Genomic DNA, 23,762 nt, shown 5'->3' on the forward strand with positions numbered 1-23,762 from the left:
TTTTTTTGCAGGGGGTGTGATGGGGAGAATTACAGAGGAGACCATTACACACTGGAGATGTGGAGCTGGCTGTATGCCTGAGCGCTCAGCTGAGAGACCAGAAGTAATATTGGCCATTCTTTTTTGACTCTCCTCACATCTCTATTATGTGCTGTATTATAAGCTGTACATGCCAGTGGGACCCTGGGGACAAAACAGCACCTTTGAATGCTGTGCTTGGGGTCCTTACACAACATGTTGAGTGAAGTCAAATGTAGCAGTGAACACAGGGAAGGATAAGAGAGATTATTTCATTTCCCTGGGCAGATTTATTTTAAATGTGGAAGCTGTGTATCTGCCCAAGAGGGCAGATAGGATTCTCACTGAGGCAAATGGGGTCTGGAACACAGCTCTGGCACGTTTGCTGGACTGGGAGTTAGCTTGGATCATGCCATCCCAGCTCTGAGGTGTGTGGCTGGGTCTGAGTGCATTCAGCCTCCCCATGCAAGACTTTCCAGTAAACAACCCTCTATTAGGAAAGGTGTAGTAGATAGGCACAGACAGGGAAATGGGGATGGGTGAAACTTGGGGATGGGGGATGGGTGAAACTTGGGAGAAGGCAGATAGCCATGTAGGAAGCTGATTTGGGATCACTAGATGGTGCTGTTGGCCTTGAAATGAGAGCTGATAGCGCTGAGATGAGGGAACATCTTTCCTGAACTTGTAGCCAGAGCATCTGTGCAAAATTAGTTGGCTAACAGAATCTTACATGTTTGAGAAACATCAAATGAACCTGCCTCTCAGGCTCTGGCAGTGAAGCTGTAGAAACTGAGTATAACAGACACAGGAAAACCAGGAACCAGACATGATCATGCTGTGTCCCACCCCATGGCCTTATGTCTGCTCTTTCAGACCCTGCAGGAACCACAGGGAACAGGGACCATATTTCAAAGCTTGTGCTGCAGGAGGAGAAGATGTGAAAAGTGACCTCCAGGACAGACTACTTTGATGTGGAGTACCAGGTGTTGTCTCCCATCTCCATGGCCCTGGCTGCCCACGGGTGGCCAGCAGAGCTCATGCACCCTGGCAGTGATGCAGAGCATCATTTTGGGATCGAGTTCATGGGGTTTAATAAGCAGAGCAGAGCCATGGGCTGGCAGCAGGTATAGCATCAGTACAGAGCTAAATGATATTGCAGGGGGAGTCACTGTAGCTCATGGGACAAGGGCAGCTGGCATCACTGGGAAGAGTACGTTAGATGTAGTCTGCCTCACCAGCTTTGCAGACACATCCCCCTTCCTGAGACATCTCAGCCCCACCAGCTCCAAACTCCTACTGCTCCTTCTACTGGGAGGTGGCCTCACCTTTGGGACCATCAGGGCACAGAAAGTTTTAAAGTATCTTGGCTTTTTGGCTCTTCTCCCAGTTCCAGCCAGGACAGGATTAATCTTTGCAGTAGCCAGGAAGTGCCACTGCCCAGACCGAGAGGTTAATTCTGCACCACCTCAAGTCATTTCCAGGGGCAGGGGGAAGGGAGTCTCTTCTGAAGAGAAGGGGTTCCTTCCAGCTGAAAAACATGGCGAAAGGAACAATTGAGTATTGTCTGTTGTTGGGGACAGGAACAGCTTTCATGTGAATCTGGGGTGACAGGGGAATCCCACCAGCTGACTGTACTGTAAGCTGAAGTGAACCTGACTGGGTACAAATGGTAAAAACACCGCATTGTGACTGGCCCAGAGGCCCCAGGCATCTTTGGCCTAGATTACATCAGGAGAGGGTATTTCAGGAACTCAAAAGGCCATCGTTGCACTCTTGGGACAGCTGCTGTGGAGACAAAGGAAATTAGACCATTGTACACCCTGACAGCTCTCCCAGAGGACCCTTGTGCTGTGGGGCTGCTGAGGATGGAAGAACAGCACATATCAATGGCCACCTTAACAGTGCCCCATCAGCAACATGGCACCGACCAGGACTGCAGGACCTCCATCCACGGGATGATCCATGAACTGGAGAGTCAGGGAGTGGTCAGCAAGACTCACTCATGCTTTACCTGGAGGGCTGTCTAGTACACCTGGAACTGACTGCCCCAGGGTAGAAGCACAGTCCCACCATCTGCCATGGACTGATCCAGGCTGCACTGGAATAGGATGAGGCTCTGGAACATCTGCAGTACATTGATGATATCATTGTGTGGGGGAACACAGCAGGGGAAGTTTTTGAAAAAGGGGAGAAGATAATCCAGATCCTCTTAAAAGCCAGTTTTGCCATAAACTGAAGTAAGATCAAGGGACCTGCCCAGCAAATTCAGTTTTCAGAAGCAAAATGGGAATATGGATGTCATCAGATTCCAGTGGATGTGGTTAACAAAATATGCCCCTACCACCCAGCAAGAAGGTAACACAGGCTTTCCTAGATACCCTGGGTTTTTGGAGGATGCATATTCTACATTACAGTCAGACTGTAAGTCTTCTCTATCATGTGACCCAGAAGAAAAATGATTATTAAGTGGGGTCCTGAACAACAACAAACTTTCAAAAAAACTGAACAGGAGACTGTTCATGCAGTAGTCCTTGGGCCAGTCAGGGCAGGACAGGATGTGAAGAACGTTCTCTACACCACAGCTGGGAAGAATGGTCCTTCCTGGAGCCTCTGGCAAAAAGCACCTGGGGAGACTGGAGGATAGCCCATGGGATTCTGGGGGAATCTGGAGTCATGAGCTCCTGATGCAGCAACCAGCCAACAGCACAGCAACCCTGCTGCCCTGGAAGACATCTAGCATGGACAGAACCCACAGCCATGGACTCAATGAGCTCCACAAGTATCCTGGAGAGACAGCCATTGACTATGGAAATGATTCTTGTGCTGGGCATGATATAGATGGTATAGAATAAGGGGTGGAGAATGTCCTGGTACCCATTAACCCAGGAGAGGGTTAATTTTTGCAGTAGCCAGGAGGAGACATGGTTAGGACATGGAGATTATTCTGTACCACCACACCTCACTGCCAGGGTTGGGGAGGAGGGAGATTTTTCCAAGGAGAAGAGACTTCTTGTAAATAAAACATGGCAGATGGAGCAACTGAGAGGGGAGGGGACCTTGTGTTAATTGTTTCTTTTCTTGTACCCTCTGTCATTAATATTGCTGCTGTTACTGTTCATTTTCTTATCTCACTGATGTTTCCAGTAAGTTGTTCTTATCTTAACCCAAGACCTTTGGCTCTTGTTCCTCCAATTCCTGTCTCCAGTGTGCAAATTTTTCCGAGAAAAAATCCAGAAAACAGTGCAGGTAGAGAAGCAATCCATGCATTAGATATGCCCTGGAGTCATGGATCCCAGTGAGGAAATGGCACCTGGAAATGCAGGTAGGTTTGCATGGCAAGGTTTTGGTAGGGGCAAGGCTACCAGGGTGGCTTCTGTGAGAAGCTATTGGAAGCTTCCTCCATGTCTGGAAGAGCCAACACCACCAGCTCCAAGACAGACTCACCACTGGCAGAGGCCAAGTGCATCAGCAACAGTGACAGCACCTCTGAGATAACTTATTTGAGAAGGGGAAAACCCAACCAGCTGCTGGAGCTGAGATTCCCCTACAGAGTGTGGTGCAGCCAGTGGGGAAAGAGACTGTGTCCCTGTAGCTCCTGGAGATCCATGGGGGTACACAGATCCACCTGCAGCCCCTGGAGGAGCCCGTGCTAGAGCAGGGGGATGTCTGAAGGATGCCATGACCCTGTGGGAAGCCTGTGCTGGAGCAGGGTCCTGGTGAAAGGAGCCCACTCTGGAGCAGGTTTCTGGGGGACTTGTGACCCTTTTGGGGACCCACATTGGAGCAGGCTGTGCCTGAGGGTCTGACCCCATGGAAGGGACCCATGCTGAAACAGTGTGTGAAGAACTGCAATCAATGGGAAGGACTCACACTGGAGAGGGTCATGGAGGATTATCTCCACTGGAGCAGGGAAGAGTGTTATCCCTAGAAGGAAGAAGTGGCAGAGACAAGGTGTGATAAACTGAGCACAGCCCCCATTCCCTGTCCCTCTGCACCACTGGGACTGAGAAGAGAGGTGAAAGCGTGAATAAAGTTAAGCCCATGAAAGAAGGGAGGGTTGGAGGGAAGGTGTTTTAAGATTTGGTTTTATTTCTCATTACCCTACCCTGATTTGATTGGTAAAAAATTCAATACAAATTTTAAAAAACTAAATAAATTTTCCCCAAGTTGAGTCCATTTTGCCAGTGATGATAGCTGGTGAGTGATCTCTCCCTGCCCTTATCTCAACCCATGACCCTTTCAGTGTATTTTCCCTGCTGAGGAAGCAGCTGAGGAGGGCAGTGACAGGGGCTCGTGCCCAGCCAGGGTCAACCCACCACATGGATATAAAATGTTGCTCCAAAGCAGTGCATGAGCACAATGTACAGAAATTGGTAGAATTCAGTTTATCTGCTGCTCATATCCTATTTAAGGACCAGAGATAATAATTTGGTAGGAACTGTTCTGAATATTGGTGAAGGATGGTGAAAATGTTCAGGATAATATTTTCCCTTGACTTGTGTTTGTACACTGCTTTCCCCTCTTTTCTTTAAAGGTACGGTTTGAACACATGTCCAGCATTAAGGCAAGCAAGTAGAGACAGTTCATCCCTGCACTCAGTAACTCCAGGGGAGAAGCATTCTTCTTATATCCTGTCTTCTTTCCTCCCTCCCTTCCCAAAGCGTGACCTTACCGACCCAGGTACTCCAACATCCAGCTCCTGCTGTACTCAGAGCCCTGCCCCTGCTATGGATCCTGGTCCATATGACCTGTTGATATGGCCCAAGTCACTACAAAAATCCAACTTTTACCATTTGCTGTTGCAAGCCCTTGGCTGACATCCCAGCTAGAACCATCCATCTGGGCATGAGCCGAGTCATATCTGGACTCAGCTGCACAGAAAAACAGCCCATGTGCATAATTCTGATATCTTTTTGTTAAGGGACCCATATTCATGTACATGCTGTATTAATTCTAAATTAGAACTAATTATCCCATACTCAAACCTTGCTCATTCATACCAAATGTTTAGATCCTGTGTCTATTGGTATGACTTTTAGAATATTTAAAGAAAAAAGACAAAAAAAGGAAAAAAGATAGAAATTTCAGGTCATCCCAATTTTTACTGCTGTGACACTGACACCTGTAATCTATCTGTGTAACCTTACTTCTTATCATCACTGTGATACCTGAATGTCTTCCCTGTGGACATCCTGGCTCATCTGTCATTCCTCCCTTTTAGGGTCGTATGTCTGAAATTGGGCCCTAACAAGAGAAGGATCCCTTGCAAGCTCTATGCAAGAACAAAGAAGAGGTGGAGCAGCACCAGCTCATGCTGCCATAAGCACAAGCTGGGTCATCAGCCTCCCTTGGCTCTCCTTATCCAGCTTTCTTTGGTGCTGAAGGACCTTCTGATGCAGGTCTTCATGCTGCTCTGCATCAATAATGTGCTACAGGCAAAGCTGAGGATGGAACCGGCAACACATAAAGAGGGAAGATGAAGAAAACTTTCAGTGCCACTTACAGCAGGATGAGCAGCAAAAAGCAGACTGTAGGTAAGAAAGAAGACAACCTGGTAAGGATGGTCCCTCCGTCACAGCTACCTGTCCTGAGCTGGCTGCAAACAGGCCTGGAGGTGAAGGGAAATTATAAATGCAAGGACAAACCTCAGAGCAACCAGGAGATGCAGCTCTCACCTTAGTTCAGGGCTCAGGCTGCCTGGCACCCAGCAGGGTGGCTCTGTCCCTGCTACCACCACAGTGTCCAGACAGCACATTGCTCTAGCTGGTACCCCCAATCATAGGGATGAGAACAGCTAATACCTGCCTCATGCTGCCCCATCTGGTGATGGCAATATACAGTGATTTCAGGCTAATGTGAGATATTTGGATTTTCTGGTGTGAAGTGATCTCTTTTTGAGATCAAGAAGGGTAAGTGTTTTGATGTCATTTAAGATTTAGGCTCTTAGTTCACTGGGACACAAACTATTGACTAGTGAAGGGAGGAGGAGCCCAGTGAAGAGGTTATGTGGCAGCCATGGGGCAGGGCATCTGAAGATTATTTCATTATGTCAGCGTGTAAATTAAGATTGCATAGGAAATCTTTACTGCCTCTACAGCTTCTGATTGTTTGACTGCAACTGTGCTGTGGTTTTAACTATGCTTAAAATATAACTTCCTAAGTTTTGTAAAAGCTCACTAAAAAGAGAATTCCATTAAGGGCAACTCTGATTTTTCCCTCAGTTCCCCTGTACGGCTGTTTCTAAATCACTTGTAAGCCTTTTCTGCTATGCTGAGTATTACACAGCATAGAGCTGAGCAAAGTAAAATGATCGATACTGTAATGGACTTCTCATCCTAGTACATGGCAGATATAATAAATGTCATGATATATGACAGTCCTTCTAAAGCCCTGTGGAGCCAAACGAGATGCAGTAAGCATATATCTCCTATTTCCTACCCCTGTTTTGCTTCTCTGTGTCTGTCCTTTGTTTCCTCCCACATTTATTTCCTCCGTAATGGAAGACTGTAATTGAATTAAAAGTGACTGCACGCAGGAGGACATGCTGTGGTTGCACTGTTCCCTTCAACAGATCTGGGTGGACTTCTGGAGCTGCTCAGTGCCCTGTGGGGCAGGTTTTTGGGTGGGTTTAACCAGTAGCCATGTCTTCCTCTTGGCATTACACCAGGTAAATGTACATTCATTCCCTTTCACTATTACTGTGTAGGGTTCACCTTGCAGCTCCAGTCCGATATTCGGGTCATGCCATAACTTCATTTTAAATTTTGGTACTAGTTCCCATTTTCAAGCCAAACCAAACAAATGCCTCATCTGCATCTGCACGACTCTTAAGGCCGAGATGTCCTTAATGATGCCTCACTATGCCAGGGACATCAGCCACTGCACTTGGTGGGATTTCTGCCTCTGCTGCTTCACAGATCCCTGTGTGTATCTTCTCCATAGCTTCCACTCTTGCTACCCCAAGGTCCACCCTCAACAGTAATTACTTTGTAAAGATAATAAGAAATGGACCAAACCAAATGTTAGAAAATGAAATAAACACTGTTTGTTCTCTTGTTCCTTGCCAGATTTTAAGGGGAGTGAATCACAGAATATACTGAGTTGGAAGGAACCCACAAGGATCACTGAGTCCAGCTTCTGGCCCTGCACAGACACCCCAACAATGCCACCCTGGGCATCCCTGGCAGTGCTGTCCAAATGCTCCTGGAGCTCTGGCAGCCTCAGGCTGTGCCCATTCCCTGGGCAGCCTGGGCAGTGCCAGCAGCCTCTGGGGGAAGAACCTTTCCCTGATACTCACCCTAATGCTCCCCTGTCACAGCTCAGCCTGGTCACAGGGAGCAGAGATTGGAGCTGTCCCTGTGCTGCCCCTCAGGAGGAAGATCTGGACTGAAAAAACCAGGAAGGGTGGCCCAGGATGCTTAAGTGACCACTCTACTCTCTCCTTTTGTGACTTTGACATGTATCAGGGTGTTATTTCTACACATACAAAGAACGTAGAGGTTGCAATTTAGTGACATCTCTACTATAGAGTGCAAAGGAAGAAAAAGCTTCTTTGTTAGTTTCTCTGGTTTTGCTTGAATATTCTTGCCATATGCTACAAGTGTGTCACCTTCTATGTAAGCACAAAGAACTGGTAGAAAGATGATAAGAGAAACAGAAGAAACCCGCAAATTTTAACTGATATGATTATTTCCAAGTCAGTTGTAATTAGTGCTGGTCAGTCACTGCACTGCTGTAGCAAACTGGCCCAGACAAGCTGCAGAGATGGAGCCCTCCAAGTGTGATCCACATTGGTCCTTCCACACCAGGTGGCCTCCAGAGGTGCCTTCCAGCCAAAATTCTCCCATGACTCTAAAATAGTCATGGACTATTACTAGACTATTAATAGACTCTAAAAACCCCCATAGTGGGCCAAGTGCCTGTCCTCCATCATATGCTAAGCTGCACTCTGATTTATTCCTGTATCTTGTTTTCACACAATTTAACTACCATTGAATTTTAGTCAGCCTGTGGCAATCCACCTGACAATACCTCAGTGGACAATCTACCTTAACGTTAATAGGATTCTAGGGGATCATATAGTGGTGAAACCATCGCTCAGATAATCTCTGATTTGGAAAAGTTAATTGTATTTTTCAAACAGGAGACTTTACACTCAAAACTAAGCTGGATGTATATTCCGTGGAAACATATTTGCTGTTTGCAAAGAGGCCAGCTTCGTGGAAGTGTGAGAAAGAGGAATCTTTGACAGGGTAAGTTTTATTTTCCCACTCTCTCAGTTATTTTTCACTTCAGTTTGTCTTCTTTTCAGCAACATCATTTAATGTTGTTCCTTTATGAATATGAATGAAGGTAACACAACTACAAGTTACACATTTCAAATCAACTGAGAGATAAGAGCACCGAGAGCCTATGCACTTTTATTTTTGAAGAGTAAGTGTTCAGGTAAGTGTGAGACTAGCGCACAAAGGACCTGACCTGTGCAGATGAGACCCTGGACACCATGGTCTGGACAGTGTGGATGGTGAATCCAGCCCGAGGGCCAGTGATGGGTGCCCACTGCTGAGGCAAACAAGTCTTTCCAGGGCTGGTAGCTCTAAGTATAAAATCACCTCTTTTTGAGGTGACTTTTAATTTTGTTGTGACAGATTTCGCCGTGTGCTAATTCACGTCACAAAGTGGTTTGCTCCCATCACACACCAGCTGACAAGGGGGTTCCCACAGCGTTGGTGTCCCTGACCTTCCCAGCCAGTGGCACAGGGAGCAGTAGCCCGCGATGGGAACTCATCCTACCAGGTAATGCACAGGAAAGGGGCTGCTTTTGTTATTTATTATTTCAGTCAGAGATGACAGCAGCAACCAGCTCCGGCACAGGAGTGAGGAGAGCACGTTCCACTGCAGCAAGGCCCTCCGGCCAGCGGAGCAGCTCGAGCTGGCGCGGCTGGAACCCGCATGCCAGGACCGGGGCTGCGGCCGCGCCCCCATCGCTCTGCCCCACCTGCTGTGCAGCCGGGGAGCGGAACGCTGCCGTACCCCGCGGGTCCGGGCCGGAGCGGGGAGCGCCCGGGACCCCTCATACGGACACGGACACGAGCCCGGGCCGGGGAGCGCCCCTCACAGGGACACGGACACGGACACGGACACGAGCCCGGGCCGCGGAGCGCCCCTCACAGGGACACGGACACGGACACGAGCCCGGGCCCGGGAGCGCCCCTCACACGGACACGGACACGGACACGCGACGCCCCCTGGCGGCCCGCCCGGCCCCGCGCGCGACCACCCTCCACGTGAGCGCGTGCGCAGGGATGGCACGGGGGGCCGAGTGGGCGAGTCCAGCGCGCCAGTCTCGCGAGAACGCGAGGGCTATATCAGCGAGTGGGCGGGCACGGGGCTTCCTTTAGTGCGCGTCCGCCCGCAGCGCAGCACCCGCCCGTCAGTCGCGCCGCCAGCCCCGCGATGGAGGACAGCGCCATGGACATGGAGAGCATGGGCCCCCTGCGCCCGCAGACTTTCCTCTTCGGTAACGCTCGCCGCGCCCGCGGCCACACTCTCCCGGGGCCCGCTGGCCCCGTCGCCCCCGCAGGCCCCGGGACCGAGCGCCGTGCGGGCCCCGTGTGCGGCCGCGGCCTGTGCCGGCCGAGCGCCGCCGCTCAGAGCGCGGGGAAGGGAAGGGAAGGGAAGGGAAGGGAAGGGAAGGGAAGGGAAGGGGAAGGGGGGCTCTGTCGGGGCCGGGAGCGCGCGGCGGCCGGCGCTTTTCCCGCGCGCGCTCCCCACGTGGCGCGCGGCCCGCACGTGGCGGGGCCCATCCCGCTTTGTCCGCGCCGTCTCCGGCCGTTCCTAGGGACGCGGCGCGCCGGCAGCGCCCGCGGAGCACATGGCAGCGCGGCCGCAGGCGGAGCACGTGGAGCGCGGCGCGGCCGCGCTTTGCTTTCTGCCCGTGGCCGTGGGGCAGGCCCGGCCCGCTGCGGGCGATGGCGGAGCTGGGATCGCCCCGGGCACCGCGGGCCACGCGGGCCACGCTGCGCGGGGATGGTCCTGAAACGGCTGGGCTCGAAGGGGCCCTGCTGAGGGCTGCGTGGTCGGCAGCAGGCCGCGCGCTCGCCTGGGGTTTTCCTCACCCCACGTGTTCCCCTGCGTGCGTGTTCGGAGTGCCGCTGGTTCTCTGCAAGCATCAGGCCTGCCAGGAGCAAGCTGCAGAATAAGTGGTTAACAAATATCTGCGTCTTAAATACAGCGCTAGGCTTCTAATGAAATTGTCTTTTTACAGGCTGTGAGCTTAAAGCGGATAAGGAGTATCAGTTTAAAGTAGATGATGAAGAAAATGAACATCAGTTGTCTCTGAGAACGGCAAGTATTATTTAGTTTTTAACTTTACGTTTTAATGTAGTGGTGTGCTGGGATGCAAGAAGTGGGTTTTAAACGAGTCATTTATGTCCCCGATTTTAGTTCTTCTAGTAATAAATGTTACATGAATCTGTTAAAAATAACTGTTTCTTATTGGCGGTGGAGCATATTCTGTCATTTCAGATTGTTTCTGTATTGAAAAGGTTTCTCCACTGATGTTTCATTGTTTACAGCAAGCAGTGCAAGGCTGGAAAAGTTTAAAAATCAACTCACAGTAGGTTAATAAATACATGCTAAATGGAATTAAATGCTAGACTATACACTCGGGCATCCCTAATGCAAATAGTGCAGATGCTTCAGGAGTGTGGAGGGAAGAATAGATTTTTAACTCATACAGGCACACTTTTGTAGACTACTAGAAATTTATTTTGAAAATCATTTTAATGTGCTCCCAAACATAACTCCAGTTCTTTTTCTTTCCCAGAAGCAGATAATAAGTAAACCCAAATAAGAGAGCAGAGGGCTTATGTTTTGATTTATTGTCCTTGGTTTGCCCTCTCCAAGGATGTAACTTGGAAACCCCATTTTTCATTCAGATAATTCATCTGACAGATTCCTGGAGAGTTCTTGGATGTGTCCTTGGAGCTTTCTGGTGTCACACAAGTCAGACACAGTATTTCAAAGCTTTTGTTCTGGACTGACCATGTTGTTCTGGGTGGCAGAACAATAATACACCCTGGCTTTACAGACAAGAAATGGAAGAGTTGTAGCATCTTTATTGCTTATTGCTCTGTTTATTTAAACATAAAGAGCTGCTTTGATACCTGGAAGCAAGAGAGTCTTACAACTGGGGATTATTTCTTACAGCAGAATTGTTTCCTGGAGGTCACTTGCATAATAATGATGTACAAACACTTCATAGTGTTAATTAAAACATTTCTGTGTTGTATGAGTCATGTGTTTTCCATCCTTGTATCTTAAGAAAATTACAGCCTGGACTTGACAGTGAGTAATTTGTTTTTAATTACAATTTCTTTTCATGGAAGAATGTAACAGCAAAGTATGTATAGGGCAAGTCCATATGTAAAGTTCTTCTATCTGAATGTTTGTTATGCAGATAAGATTAGTGATACTTGAATTGTATGGTTTTACCCAAAGGTTTTTGTTTGTTTTTTTTAAATTACCCGTAGCATTTCTTCTGATGTTGTACACTGTGTGAGGGCTGAAGCAGATTGATCCACACCACTGCTCCTTTGTTAGGCTTGTAGGGGAGGATGTCTTATGTCAATAATCTCTTTTTATAGAATAAAAAGGGACTAAAACAGGAGAAATGAGCGTTAAAACAAAGGACAAACTAGGAAAAGCTGAAAAGACTTAGACTTAAAAAGTCTTGGATGTGGTTGCAAACAGAAAATGCCATGTTAAGTAGAGGAGGGACTTAAAGAAAGATAAGGTGTGAAGGTAGAAAATATCTGGTGACTTATCTGTGCTCCTCATAAAAGCCCTGATGAGTAAAGACAGTGCTGTTGAAATACAAATGTGGTGATAGACTTGATCATGAGGTGCAGAAAGATGGGGAGAAAAGGGGGAAAAGTGAAAAGAGGAGGATGGATGCAGGAGGTAAAAGTAACATGAGAATTTCTGTAAATATGTTACCATGATAGTTAGGAACAGGGATGGTCACTGCTTCATTACCTGTTTATTCAGTGTGCATTCCTTCAGTGTAGAAATCAAAGTATGTGCATGGATGCTTGCTAAACACACAGGAAGTAAGTGAAGAATGTATTAGTTGACCTGCTGCAAATGACAAAAGTAATAGGGGGTGGAGGGCATGCTCTAAAATTTTTTGTCCTGCTAGCTGTACAATTCAATGTTGTTGACAACACATTTGAGGTGAAATCAGAGCTGCAGTTTCACCTTCTTAAATTGCTAATAACAAAATATGCCAGAAATAGTGAATCCAGTGTTCTATTTCCTAGCCTTCAGTCTGATGCATCTAAGTCTGGACCATTACAGCCTCCTTAAAGCTCAGCTCTTGGAGAATGGCAACTTGAGTTGTATGCCTCTGCTTGAAGTGTTCACAGCCCCTTTTTGTGTGGGGGTTGGAAAGCTTTCTTTGTATGGGCTTTAGGAAAGGAAGGACAGAGCCTTGTGCCCTGGTATTGGGAATAGTTGTAGTACAAAGGATTCTTGGTTTTCACATCTTCTGTATGTAGTCGTGTCTAAGAAGCTCGAGGTTCATTGAACTGGAATTACAGGCCTGATCCATGTCTGTCATTCACTTCTCTCCCTGCAGCTATGAATTTTGACCCTTCAGAAAGTGCTACTCTTACTCAGAATAAGGAGTCAAGGCACTTGAGTTGAGAAATGCCTTGAGGCAGCAGCTCTCAGTCCATGGTGAATTAAAGCAAAAGGCATGTGCATAAATCACAGTACCCAACTGGGCTGGTGTTAGACTTGACTGCCCAGTGAATGTCAAGTAAGCAAAAAGTGCAGTGTGATAAAGGAAAGCAATTGACAGATTAAACATGGCAGGCAGGAGAAGACTAAAAGTTGTGGTTCTGTAGAAGAGGATGTGTTTGTACTTCTTTTGTTGGACCAGCTGTGGGGCTGATCAAACTTGTCACTGACTCATTTCAATGCAGTGATCCAGCAGCAAATGGCCTGATCTCACTGCCATCAAGACACACACCTGGAGATGCACCTTGGAAGTTTCAGTGTTGTGGAGAAAGGATACTCACTTGGGATGGAGTGTGGTGGAATCATTAGTAGTCAAAAGTGCAGATTTCAGTATTACATGATGCAGAACAGCGAATGAAGTTTAGAATACTTCAAAATATTTGGGAAGATGTTCAGACTGTATCCTGTTCTTGACTTCACAGGTTACTTTAGGAGCTGGAGCCAAAGACGAATTACACATTGTAGAAGCAGAAGCACTGGACTATGAAGGCAACCCTACTAAAGTAGTACTGGCATCTCTGAAAATGTCAGTGCAACCTACAGTAAGTGCGGAAACTTGAAAAAATCTACTGTAAATTTGGTCTCTAATGGGAAAAAAGTTTAAAAATGCTTGGGTCAACTAAATTTTGGTTAAACTGAGCAGTGTGTTCAGACAAGTGTCTGTTTTGGTGGTTGTGAATACAAATCTGGTTTTTGTGCCTAGTAGAGTTACTTTAGTCATGTGGAGATAATTGAGTTGTTCAAATCACACCCTGTTTTTAAGTGATAGTAATTATGCCTGTCATTTATGGGTATACAAATCTAGGCATATGCAAACAGATGCATCTTTAGGCTGTGTTGCTTTCTTTAACCTGGGATGAGAACAATTAGTTTTTTGTGCAGGTCCCAAGCTCTTAAGAGACTCTGAAAATGATTGCTACTACGTGTTGAGTTAAGGGCACCCTGTTGTCATTTCTGCTATCTGGAATGTAGTTTGACTCAGTTGTTGATGATGTACAAGTAGAGCTGCAGAGCACTGGGGGCAGGTGGGATGGATAATGTTCAAATTGACATTGCTGCCAAGTGGAGTTTAAACAAATGTGTAGTGGACTCGCAGTGGTGTGCTTTAACTAGGACAAGCAAGGAGTGTAGTCAACCCCTGTTTATGGCTCAGTGACCCTGAGTTGACTCTTCAGCACTTGCAGAATATTCTGTCAAATGGGAACTTGGAGTAACTGTGTTAGCCACAGAGCCTGTTGGTACTCCTGTTTTCAGTTAAATGGAGTGTCTGTTGAGTTCACTTTGCCTGGAGTGTTCCACTGAATGACAATGCTTTGTCCCACAGGTTTCATTAGGCGGCTTTGAGATCACACCACCGGTGGTGTTGAGGTTGAAATGTGGCTCAGGGCCTGTATACGTCAGTGGTCAGCATCTCGTAGGTACGTATGACTGGTCACTCCTCTCTGCCCTGGCACCTGACAGCACCAGCAGAATTTCAAAGGATGTGTAGCTGGTGCCTCAGACACTTCTGTACTGACCTTCTGAATTTTAGTCACATCCTTGGGAGCATCATGTGTCTGTAGGGCAAAAGTTCAGAGGAGTGCTTGCATGCCTTTGTTTGACACTTGCTTTGTATGGATAGGGGGCATTTGTCAGCCTTACAATTTGAGTTCTAATTTCTCCCCTTAAAACTGGGTTTTGGTATCTCACTGTAGGCTTGCTGCTTATCAGCTGAATGTGAGAAGACTGTCCATGAAATAGTTTTGATTTTGAACTAAGCTTTTGAACAATATTGATTATGAATATTATTGATTTTGCTTATTGATTTTGAACAATAGTTTTGATTTTGAACATCCTTCTCCTTTGTAGAATTGTCATCTTCCTCTCTTCTAGTTCTTAAATGTATCACTTAGAAATGGAGAGAATGTCATTTTTAGCTTTCTATGGTCTGTTGTGTGTGAGGAGTGTCCCAACCAGTGTGTATGAGGGTTGTTCACCTGTTTTGGATTTCCCTGTAGTGGTACCTATGTGCAGTCAGCTGGAAAACCTCCTGGTCAGTAGTTAGGTCACTAGTGGGAAGTTCTTCCTGTCAGTTCAGCACCTTAGTAAGACCAAATCTACTCAGTTCTGGGTGATGCTCATTGTTTCTTACTTGCAGTCTTGCTTTATCTATTGTTAAATGAGGTGAGGTTTGTACATGTTGCCTTTCCTTTATCAGCATTAGAAGAAGAACCAGAATCAGATGAGGAGGAAGATGATACAAAAATTGTTAATGCTTCAACAAAGAGACCAGCAACTGGAGGAGCTAAACCACCACAGGTATATGGACTTGCAGTCACTTTTTTCACAGCATTGTCTTTTAGTTTGGTATGAATGCTGCATGTAGGAGTAAGCAGTTAGATGGCTTGCTATAATAAGTGGGAAGGGATTATTTTATACTAAAGTACGGAAGTGTAATTAAGTGCAGAAGATTCCCAGACTTCTGGAGGGGTAATGTAATGGCTACTTTTGTGGAAATTCTTCCCCTGCAGTAACTGCAGGTTCTGGTATAAATATCAGTGTATTGCAGGAGTTGAAATGCTGATTAAAGCTCTGTACTATAGAGGCAAGGTTGGTATGCTGAGAGCATATGCAGTAAATCTGTCAATAGCTTTGGACTTGGCAGCTTTAACTTCCTGGGTTCTAGCTAGATTGATGGAAGACAGCCTTGTACTTATGCTGCGACTGTTCTGGATGATAGTTGCTCTTTAATACCATTTCATGGTGTCAACACTCAACAGACTTCTTGTTTTTTTTTTTAAAGAAAAAACCAAAATTATCAGAAGATGATGAGGATGACGACGAAGATGACGATGATGATGATGAGTATGTATTCTTGTTTTGATAATGTATTTAGAAATGAAGGTTTAACTTTCAGAATATGAATTGTGTGGCGTAACTGGATGCTAAGTGAAAAAGCAACTGTATTTTGGCTAAGGAAAAAGCAGAATTACCTTATTTATCTCAACCATGCATTATAAATTAATGCTATTCAGATGTCATACTGGGTTAAAACACTTGGCTTCCTGTTACTTGTTAACTTCTAATAGTAGTAGTGGAAGTCCCTGAGATACACTTAGCCATGTGTTAAACTTGAAAAGATTGCTTGCTTCCTTCATGAATAAAGCATTTTATTGGGAGGGAGAGGGAAGATAAATTCCTAATGTGAATGTGAGTGACTTTCTTTCTAATTGTAGTGATGAGGATGACTTAGAGGATGATGAGGAAGAAATTAAAACACCAATAAAGAAAGTAAGTGGCTTATACTGGAATAAGACAGTAATCAGGCAGGTACTCCCTTAAATCAATTAATTTTAGCCCAGCTGTCTGGAATATGTGAATGGGGGATGCATTAGATTTAGCTCAGTCTGTGTAAAGAAATTGTAATAAGATGTGAGAGCCCTTCAGTATGAATTTTCATCCATCCCATTCATGTTTAATTTCCTTGGCTGCAAAGGGGTGACTGGGTTTTTATCAGCACAGGCATGCAGCTGTCAGACTGGTGTGGGCCTGGATGCCTGTTAGGCAGCAAACAAAATCCTGCTCAAAGAGGGTTGTGCTTTGCAGTTTCAGTCCTGCGTGCTGTGACAAGGATTTTTTAGTGACTTTAAATGCAAAAGGCTGTAAATGTGAGCCTCTGGAAAAAGTTTGCTGCAGACCTGCAGGTGCTTGGGCGTGCAGTTCCATCAGCCTTGAGTGCCACCTGGTGGTGCAGTAAACACACAGCAGGCCAGCTGCAGAGGGAGAAGGGAGGCATTTTCTTTTCCTTCAGCTAGTGTACTTTGGAATTTTTATGTTTATATCTGCTGTTTAGAAACAAGTACTTAATGTTTTACTTCGCTGTGTGCTGCTCTGTCCATGAATTTCCATAGATGATACTGCAGAATGGCCTGGTAAAGACAATCTGAACTGCAGCTTCCAGCTATCTTGTGTAATCTAGGTGACTGAACAAAATGTTCCCTTGATTTATATAGGAATTTTAGACTCCATATCTTAAAACGTGCATGTGGTATCATGTCCCATGCAGATCCCAGACAATGTTTCTGGATGAAATGCCAAATGAGGTAATGGTTGTATTTCAGAAAAGAAACAGCACTGAATGAGGTCATGGAATTGCACTGCCACCAGGAATTAATCTTAAAGCAGTATCTGCCTGCCTACCAAAGACTGCATATTAATATATAAGGAAACGTGGTATATTTAAGGAAAATAAAGCAGGGGTCCCACATAGTTGTAGGGTATCATAACAGAGCTTGATCTTGGGTATGTTACTGTGCTGCATCAACAGGTTTTCCTTTGGATTCCTGTAATGTGCCATTTTGAGTTTTCTTGCAGCTCATTTGACAAATGAACTTGTGTGGTTTCTTCTCAGCCTGTTCGTGAGGTTGCAGGAAAAAATATGCAGAAAGCAAAGCAAAATGGGAAAGACTCTAAGCCGTCCACACCAGCATCTAAATCAAAAGTGAGTTAAAAGAACTGAGTAAAATAAAGGTTTATTCTAATGTGGAAGCTAGTTCTCTTGCCTAATGGGAACTTCTAACAGCATACTAACATTCAAGTTAGGTTTTTGAATCTTAATATGAAGCATGTTGAAGATACTTTTCACTGCTTCATGATTTTTGAAACTCTTCAGTGATCAATATATAATTACAACTGCCAATATTTCAAATCAGACATACTGTCCCTTGGGAATATTGGTGATTCTTTGGTTTGAAACACTCAATTTTTATTTTTTTTTGTGTAGCACCTTGCACAAGAGGTGCCAAGTGTGTTTCCACTGGAGTAGAGCTGGAGACTGCTGCTGCTAAGGGGCTCTCATGACTCTGACCCACTGCAGACCTGAGAGTTTTCTTGTTCAAAACTATGTAATTGTGCCCTGCTTCCTTGTGCAGCTTTTTCTTGCTGCATGTACTCAAACACGATGCCAGGAAGGCTCATGCAGAAATGAGAGTGGAGTGCATGGCAGGATAGCACCTGAAAAGCAGTGCAGGTGTGCCTTTTAAAGCATGACCTAATCTGGCTGCAGATGTGGAGTAAACTGAATCACTTGAAAATTTTGGCTATTTTTATCATTTCTATTGAAAGAGCTGTGGAGGCACCTGCCCAGAAGCATAAGATACCAGCTGTGCTAACTATAGTAACTCTAGACTTTGAAATTGTTCTTTTTCCTGCTTCTGAGGAATATGTGGAAAGCACAAATTTAAGTTTTGTGACTTCTTGAAAGCTATATAGACTGTCAATGTGATAGCTAGTTCTTCTGTTCTGTATAAAATCTACAGTACATTCTAACCTACATAATAACATACCTTGTTATTGTAAAATTAATACTCTGAGTAGCTTTATGTGCAAGTTACTAATGAAATGAATAATTTTCAGACTCCAGATTCCAAGAAGGATAAAACTCTAAGTCCAAAAACACCAAAAGTCCCTCTGTCATTAGAGGAGATAAAAGCAAAAATGCAAGCATCCGTAGATAAGGTGAGTTTTTGGAAATAAGGTTGCTCAGCCTTATTTTTACACTTCCTCAGATGAGAAAAATCGGGTGTTTTAAGATATGGTCATGATGTTGCTGGTTGCTGTGCTGCTACTATCAGTGGGTGTTGATGTTAGAGCTCAGAGAAATGAAAACACATTTGGGAGAAAAGAAAAGCCTCTGTACTCATGAGAAACAAAACCACTTTGTTTCTGTATTCCTCCAGTAGTGCTGATTAGCAATTTATAATTTCTTGTTGGTCTGTCTCTGTTAAAATTGATAAAACAAAAAGCCCACAAAAAGCCTTAGGTGATACTTACTCTAAAGATCACTTAACTAGTGTATAAACATTCTGGATTACTAAAGTGAAGTGAGTTCTTCATGTACTTAAAATGCTTTGGTCATGAAGCAGTATCCCTATGCTTGTAAGGCTCAGTAACTTCCAGAAGAGGGAGATAAGTGCTAGTGCTTTGAGCTGATGCATTGCTAAAGACCTGAAAGTGTTTGGTTTCTGAAGGGATATGGGGTTGAGTCTCCCTTCAGTGGCTGCTTCACCCTTTTATGATAGCAAGGTAGTCACTTCTTCTGGTTGTTACCAGCTTTAACTAGCACTTGGTGGTCACACATGTGAGTAGTATTCTTAGTTGCTATTTAAGTATACAGTAGAATATTCAGTTATAGGCTGGTTGGGTAAAAGGGGTGTAGCAGGTGATTGTTTCCCTCCATAGCCAGGGTTGGAAGTGCATGTGCAAGCACGGGGTGTGTTGAGGGGAATAGAGGGAAGTGAGGACCTGACTGTGGTTGTACTTGGATAGCTCAGAAGTGTGCTGATATGGGTGCTAGGAAGAATTGTTGGTTTGCTGATGATGAGATAGTGTTTTGAGGCTGCTTTGTTCCAGGAATGCAAAACAAGACCAGAAGTGTTTAAATACAGGGTGGATGCAGAGTGAGCAATGACAGGCTGTGATGAGGATGGAAGTGCACAGCCCTAGACTGTGAGCCTGCATGGTGGATGGGACCATTCTGGTGGGTCACAGTAACCTGTGAAAGCTGCTGTGGTGTTTCAATGACTCAGAGTAGCCTTGATTAGTGGTATTTCTGCAGTGTAAGCAGAAGTGGCTCAGCTGCTCACAGTAGACATGTCCCTGCAGAGGGAAGCATGCAGAGCAGATAACAGAGCAGAGCAGAAAAAAGAGCTTTAAAATACATTATATGGTGCTGAAGAGTGGTTTTACTGGGAAATGCTGTCTTAAGCACTCAAGCTGGGAGCTTAATTTAATGTTTTTTTCAAGATGGTGCTGGTGCATCCCTTAGTAAGGGAAGGGGTGTCTGCAGTGGGTATACCACAGGACTTCCAGCTGAAAGGCAGCAAGTTAACAACTTTAAAAAAATCACTACATTTACAGTGGAACTCTTGTATTAAGTAGATGTCAGGAAGCTAATAGAAAAGCATGAGGTAAGACAGTGTCCAAATCCAAGCTTTTTGGTTGCAGTATTACAGTTTAAAATATTCGTCATGTTGCTGTTTCCTTTGAACAGAAATTTGCTGTCTTGTGCAATGTGTTGAGTAGCAGCTAAATGTACTTTCCTAATTGGCATAGGATATTTCAACTGATGCACCTGAAAAATGGGAAGGTATTTCTCTTGGGACATGTGAAAGGAAATCAGTGCCTCCTGAAATAGCATGCTGTATTATTTTCCCTGGAGATATTAGGAGACATGATGATACACCTGTATCTATGAATTATTAACTGACTCTGCCTTGTACATTTGAGCATGTGCAAAGACAATTTCAGGGATTACAAGGAAATGTTTCTAGAATACTTCTTTAAATTAATAGAAGTAGTGTATTAAAATGAGTTTTAAAGGGTAGGTGGGAGGTCAGTTGATGTTTTGCTTTAGAGAGCTGAAGTTGAAAACCTACCTGTGAAGGGTAGTCTCAGGTTGCATGCTGTAGTAAGAGTCCATAAATATGGAATTCATTCTAGTTTATCTGACTAGCATGTGACTGTTGACTACAAACAAGGTTATTTTAAGTGGTGAATGCTTGCTGTTAGCCACTCCTGTGAGAAATACTTGGGTATGGTAGAGAAACAAATTTTATAAAATGGTTTAAAGCAGGTCAGTGTGGGAAGTCGCAAGGTGAGTTCAAATTCCACGTGTGTTGCAAAGGATTGTGGCTTCATGGGTTATTTATTGGAACCACTAAATGACCTGCAGACCCTAAAGCATGCTTTTTTTCAAAATAGGGTACTACCCTTCCGAAGCTGGAGCCCAAATTTGCCAACTATGTTAAGAATTGCTTCAGGACGGAGGACCAGAAGGTAACTGAATTCATCAGAGCTTGATAAAGTCCAAAAACTTTTATAACCTGACTTAGGGATTCTTTTCCACTTCTTAATCTTTACAAGCTTTGGACTGTTTCAAAGGCTTACAAACCACAAACAATACTTCAGATTAAATAAATGGGAATGGTTTTAAGGATTTAGTTGGCTAAGTGGGGAAGCTAATATTTTACTATATTTTTCCAGCTTTTATTCGGTGGGTAAATTATCTCTTGCTTACTAAACCCGCAGAATTTTCCTTTTGGCACCATAGTGGCTAAGGAAATGAGCTGTGGTTTTCTTTGCTTCTGAATTTGGCCACCTAGGCCAGTCTGCTGCTCAGCCCTTTGTTGGGGAGGGTGTCTGGGATGGGGAGCTGTTCTGTGATGGAGATTATGGCATTCTTGCTACATTTTCTCTCAAAATCAGCTGAGCTCTTGAAAAAGTACAAGCCAGAAGGTGGTATCAGGAAGCAAGTTTCTGAATTAGTTATTACTTAACACAGACTAAGCTGAAAATGTGTCTTAGATTTCCCTATCAACATTCCTTTTAAGTTAATTTTTTTCCAGTGACAGAATTCCTTATACTTTCCCTGCATCCCTCAGTGGTTCAGAGTAAACTTGTCTGATGGACAAATTGATATGTTCTTAAAGGAATGTTGAAAAGCAGTCAGTCTCAGCTGCTGGAGCTGCTCTGATATTCGCCAGGGTAGGCAGAGTTCAGCCAATATTTGCCTAGCTGGTCCACACCCATCCTCTCACTCACCTTCACCGAATTCTTACTGTTGTGACATAGTGTGAGTAACAGTCTTCTAGGAGAAGGAGCCAATGTCGTGCTTTCAACTTGATTTTCTCTGAAAGGAATGCATTTCTTGTTATAATTTAATGTCAGTGTTTCATGGAGTAAGGGGAGATAGTAAACTAAAAATAATTTGAATAACGGATTTCAATTTCTAACTTTTTGTGTACACTTCCAGGTCATTCAAGCTCTCTGGCAGTGGAGACAGACTCTGTAAGAAAAGAAAACAGTTTAAACAGTTCATTAAAATCTGCAGTCTTACTTCTGTAACCGTTATTTGGCTGTTCTTTTTACAAATGCTGAAAGAGCTTTCCCTCCTGTGTCTGATAAATGTCATCCAGATTACCTTGCCAAGAATGTGTTGTCCAAAATGCCTGTTTAGTTTTTAAAGACGGGACTCCACCCTCAGCTTCATTTTAAGTATGTATGGAATGTTTTGATAAGGCATGGTGGTGGTCAGACAAATGGAAATGGTGGGGAGACTAAATGTATGCGGAGAAAAATAAAATTTAGTATTTTAATAAAGTACTATTGTTTCTTTTTTTATGGACTTGAAGGAGTCTGCATACTGAACCCAAAGATAATGAAGCTTTAAAGTTCTCTGGGGAACTACCTTTGAGTATTTTAGCTACTTCTCTTTACCAAGTACACATAAGCTGCATAAGCTCGTGTGTTGTCACCTTTAAAAACAACTCCAGTTCTCTGAGCTTTGGAGCTACTGAGCAGATGATTGGTGAGAAGCCTAAGTGGCAAGTGGGGCTTTATTCTTGTCTGAAAGTGACCACTAATTATATAATTGCCTAAAACAGTCCTTCCTGCATCTCAATTTCTGACCTGCTTCATTGCACTTTTGGTTTATGGTTTCTCTCTAACTACTGAGTTTATAGAGCTTGTGACTCCACTTATAAAATGCAGTATTTTTCATTAGAGATTTGCTGGCTGTGCTGCTCCTCTGAGGAGCTGCAGAGTCTAAGGTTGCCTCACATAATGACTCCTGTGGGGTTTTGTGGAGAAACAAATTAGCTTGAATTCTGTAGGGTGTGCCTAGAGAGCTCACCGATGGAGATCAGAGCCTGTTCATAAATTCCTGGGAATGCTGAGACTAGTCTCCAGCAAATCCAAAAGCTTAGATGGGCAGGTAGTCCTCTTGGGCCCTCTGGTCTTGATTATGGCCTACACATGATGCTAAGAGGCAGAGTTGAAATTTTAGGCCATTGTCACACGAAGTAAAAACCTCAAAGTGAAAGGGCTTTCAGGCGAAGGAAAGCATGGATGGACATCATGCCTGGCACTGAGCCTCTGCCTCAAGGCTCCTGTCTTACTGCTGTGTCACTTCAATGCTTGACTCTTCCATCTTGGGTACAGTAACTACAGTAATGGGATGGAGTCTGAAAGAATAAAAAAGCATTTAAACAGTTGTAAGGTAAGTATTAAACTTGGCTTTAGTCCTTGCTGTGTTTGAGAATTAACGTAACTGATTTGTGTTCCTCACAGCAGCAAACACCTAATTTGAGAGTAAAGCAGGTTTTAGCAGGTTGAGGAGGTTTCCCCACTGCAAGCTCTTGCACACTTGGGTCCTGCAGCAGTTGGCCTTGCTCGTGTAAACACACACTAGGTTGTGCTGGTTGGGCATGGGGTCTTTTTTACTGAGCGTACATTGCAAGTTGTTTAAGTAGGATGTACAGTTTGGTTTGTAATACTGCCACTGAAAATAGTTCCTGTAGCTGAGATTCTGAGTGCAATGGAAAACTGCAATTCTGCAGAAGCAAATAGTTCTTTTGGGGAAAACAAAGCCAGGTGAAGAGCATGGTAGAGAAGCAAAGTCGTGCAAGTCTTGTGTCAAAGAGTTGTTTAGGCTTGAGTATAATTGCAGTATGTGAAATGGCAGAGTATAAGTGTTTGAAATGCCTGTTTTGGTGGGGTTATGTCAATAGATGATGTCATGCACAAGTGAGAGCAGATTTCCCTGGTGAAATAGAGCTAATGGCACTGACAGGCTTATTTAAACAAAATTGCCCTCAATTTTGGCTGAAAGAAGTGAAAATTGTACAGTAATTTCAGTAAGAGGCTATCTAGCCAATAAAATATTCTGGTTATTAAAGTTTTTTGAAAATGCAGGGTGTTGTCTGTCTGTAGGTGACTGACCAAAGCAGGTCTGGGGTGCAGCCATGCTCTGCACAAGCAGTGCAGGGTGAAGATGGAGCCTGTGTGAGCTGCTCTAAAGGAAATCCTGTGCTGGTGCTGAGTTATGTCGGACAAGTCATTGTCAGGCTGCTGTTGGACATCTTGAGGCATCTTTAAGGCACCTCATGGCATAAAAATAACTT

General features: G+C 44.6%; 1 protein-coding gene across 1 annotated transcript; it reads left to right on the top strand.

Moving 5' to 3' along the window:
* Window positions 1-9,382: 9,382 nt before the first annotated feature.
* Window positions 9,383-21,963, top strand: NPM1 (nucleophosmin 1). Its single transcript, XM_085073229.1, has 11 exons — window positions 9,383-9,538; window positions 10,286-10,365; window positions 13,245-13,364; window positions 14,147-14,240; window positions 15,020-15,120; window positions 15,605-15,666; window positions 16,038-16,092; window positions 17,213-17,302; window positions 18,217-18,318; window positions 20,563-20,637; window positions 21,614-21,963. The coding sequence occupies exons 1-11, from the start codon at window positions 9,475-9,477 to the stop codon at window positions 21,650-21,652; spliced, it is 882 nt and encodes a 293-aa protein (XP_084929355.1). The 5' UTR covers window positions 9,383-9,474; the 3' UTR covers window positions 21,653-21,963.
* The last annotated feature ends 1,799 nt before the right edge of the window (window positions 21,964-23,762 follow it).

Source organism: Lichenostomus cassidix, chromosome 13, assembly GCF_008360975.1.
Source record: "Lichenostomus cassidix isolate B80296 chromosome 13, HeHo_3.0, whole genome shotgun sequence".
Lineage (NCBI taxonomy): Eukaryota > Metazoa > Chordata > Aves > Passeriformes > Meliphagidae > Lichenostomus > Lichenostomus cassidix.